This window comes from Oxyura jamaicensis, unplaced genomic scaffold (assembly GCF_011077185.1).
Source record: "Oxyura jamaicensis isolate SHBP4307 breed ruddy duck unplaced genomic scaffold, BPBGC_Ojam_1.0 oxyUn_random_OJ69339, whole genome shotgun sequence".
In the NCBI taxonomy this organism is placed as follows: domain Eukaryota; kingdom Metazoa; phylum Chordata; class Aves; order Anseriformes; family Anatidae; genus Oxyura; species Oxyura jamaicensis.
In genome coordinates this window covers 1-1,905 of record NW_023309331.1, presented here as the reverse complement: position 1 = coordinate 1,905, position 1,905 = coordinate 1, and the positions used below count along the sequence as shown (strand labels likewise).

At 67.3% G+C, this 1,905-nt stretch overlaps 1 protein-coding gene across 1 annotated transcript; it reads right to left on the bottom strand.

Moving 5' to 3' along the window:
* Positions 1-901: 901 nt before the first annotated feature.
* VPS28 (VPS28 subunit of ESCRT-I) lies at positions 902-1,882 on the bottom strand (the record flags this gene model as incomplete). The annotated part of the gene is made up of 3 exons (XM_035313888.1): positions 902-1,040; positions 1,128-1,219; positions 1,787-1,882. Coding segments are annotated over 3 exons (306 nt in total), but the record flags the coding sequence as incomplete, so codon positions are not given.
* Positions 1,883-1,905: the final 23 nt, after the last annotated feature.

The window sequence follows — 1,905 nt, the reverse complement described above, 5'->3', positions numbered from 1 at the left end:
ACGCGTCACCGCAAGCTCTTCTGCACCAGCCTCTGAGCGCCCGCTGCCACCGCCCTCGGAGCCGAGGTGTCACGGCACGGGGATGCCGTGGCACGGGGACATCACGGCACGGGGACATCGTGGCATGGGGACGCCGTGGCATGGGGACATCGTGGCATCTGGATGCCGTGGCATGGGGACGCCACGGCACGGGGACATCGTGGCACGAGGACATTGTGACATCTGGACGCCGTGGCACGGGGACGTCGTGGCATGGGGATGTCACGGCATGGGGACATCGTGGCACGAGGACATCGTGGCATCTGGATGCCGTGGCACAGGGGGGGGACGTCATGGCATGGGGACACCAGGACTTGGGGTGCCACCACGTGGGGCCGCAGCCCCTCAGCCGCCTGCCGGTGGCCGCGGGACGAGGACAAAGTCCTCCCGTCCCTTTTACCTCCCCGTCCCCGTGCCACCCCCGGGAGGTGGCACCAAGGGACAGCGCCGCGCGGCCGTGCCCGGGTGGTTTTAGCCTCGTCGAGGCCATTACAGGCTCTTTATCAGCGCCGTGGCTGCTTCCTGGGGTCGCTGCTGGGTGGGGGGGTCCCAGACCTGCCCCCCCCCCACCCCCCCCATGGGACGCGTCCCCTCGGTGTCCCCCCCGGGTCCCCATCCCCTCGGTGTCCCCCCCGGGTCCCCATCCCCTCGGTGTCCCCCCGGGTCCCCATCCCCTCGGTGTCCCCCCGGGTCCCCATCCCCTCGCTGTCCCCCCAGGTCCCCATCCCCTCGCTGTCCCCCCGGGTCCCCATCCCTTCCCGCAGGACGCAGGCGAAGGACCAGGGGTTTTTTATTGCCCGTCCCCGGGGGCCACCACGGCGCGTTGGGGCCGCGGCACCCCCGTAACGCCCCGGGGGGGGCCGGGGGGGGCAGCGTCGGCCCCTCAGGCGTGCAGGAAGCGGTTGAAGGCGTTGTAGGCGGACTCGAGGTCGAAGAGCATCTGGCGCACCTGGGAGTCGTCCAGCTCGTCCGAGGCCGACATCCCGCTCAGCGTCTGCAGCCTGCGGGGAGCGGGCGGCGTCGGCGGGGGGCCCCCCCAAAAACGTCCCCCCCAAAAAAACAGCCCCCACCCGGCAGCGCGCACTCACCACTGGTTCACCTTCTGGCGGCCCTCGAAGTCGGGGGGCAGGTGGCTCATGCGGTTCATCGTCTCCATCAGCTCCCGAAGGTCGGGCTGGATCTGGGGGAGGCGGCCGCGGTGAGACGGGGCCGCCCCAAAAATACCGGGGCTGCCCCAAAAACACCGGGGCTGTCCCAAAAATACCGGGGCCGCCCCAAAAATAATACCAGGGCCGCCCCAAAAACACTGGGGCCGCCCCAAAAACAATACCAGGGCCACCCCAAAAATAATACCAGGGCCACCCCAAATATACTGGGGCTGCCCCAAAAATAATAGCAGGGCAACCCCAAAAATACCAGGGCAACCCCAAAAATACCAGGGTCACCTCAAAAACAATGCCGGGGCCGCCCCAAATATACCAGGGCTGCCCCAAAAACGCTGAGGCCACCCCAAAAATAATACCAGGGCCACCCCAAAAACACTGGGGCCACCCCAAAAATAATACCAGGGCCACCCCAGAAACGCCAGGGCCACCCCAGAAATAATACTGGGGCCACCCCAAATATACCAGGGCCACCCCAAAAACGCTGGGGCCACCCCAAAAACACTGGGGCCACCCCAAAAACACCGGGGCCGCCCCAAAAATAATACTGGGGCCACCCCAAAACGCCGGGGCCGTGTCCCTACCTCGTCCATGGCGCGGATCTCCAGGCGCAGCTTGTCCATGACGGTGATGAAGAGCTGAGGAAGAGGAAGGGTCGGCACCGTGCGGCCCCCACCCCACGGCGGTGTCCCCCCCCCCCCCC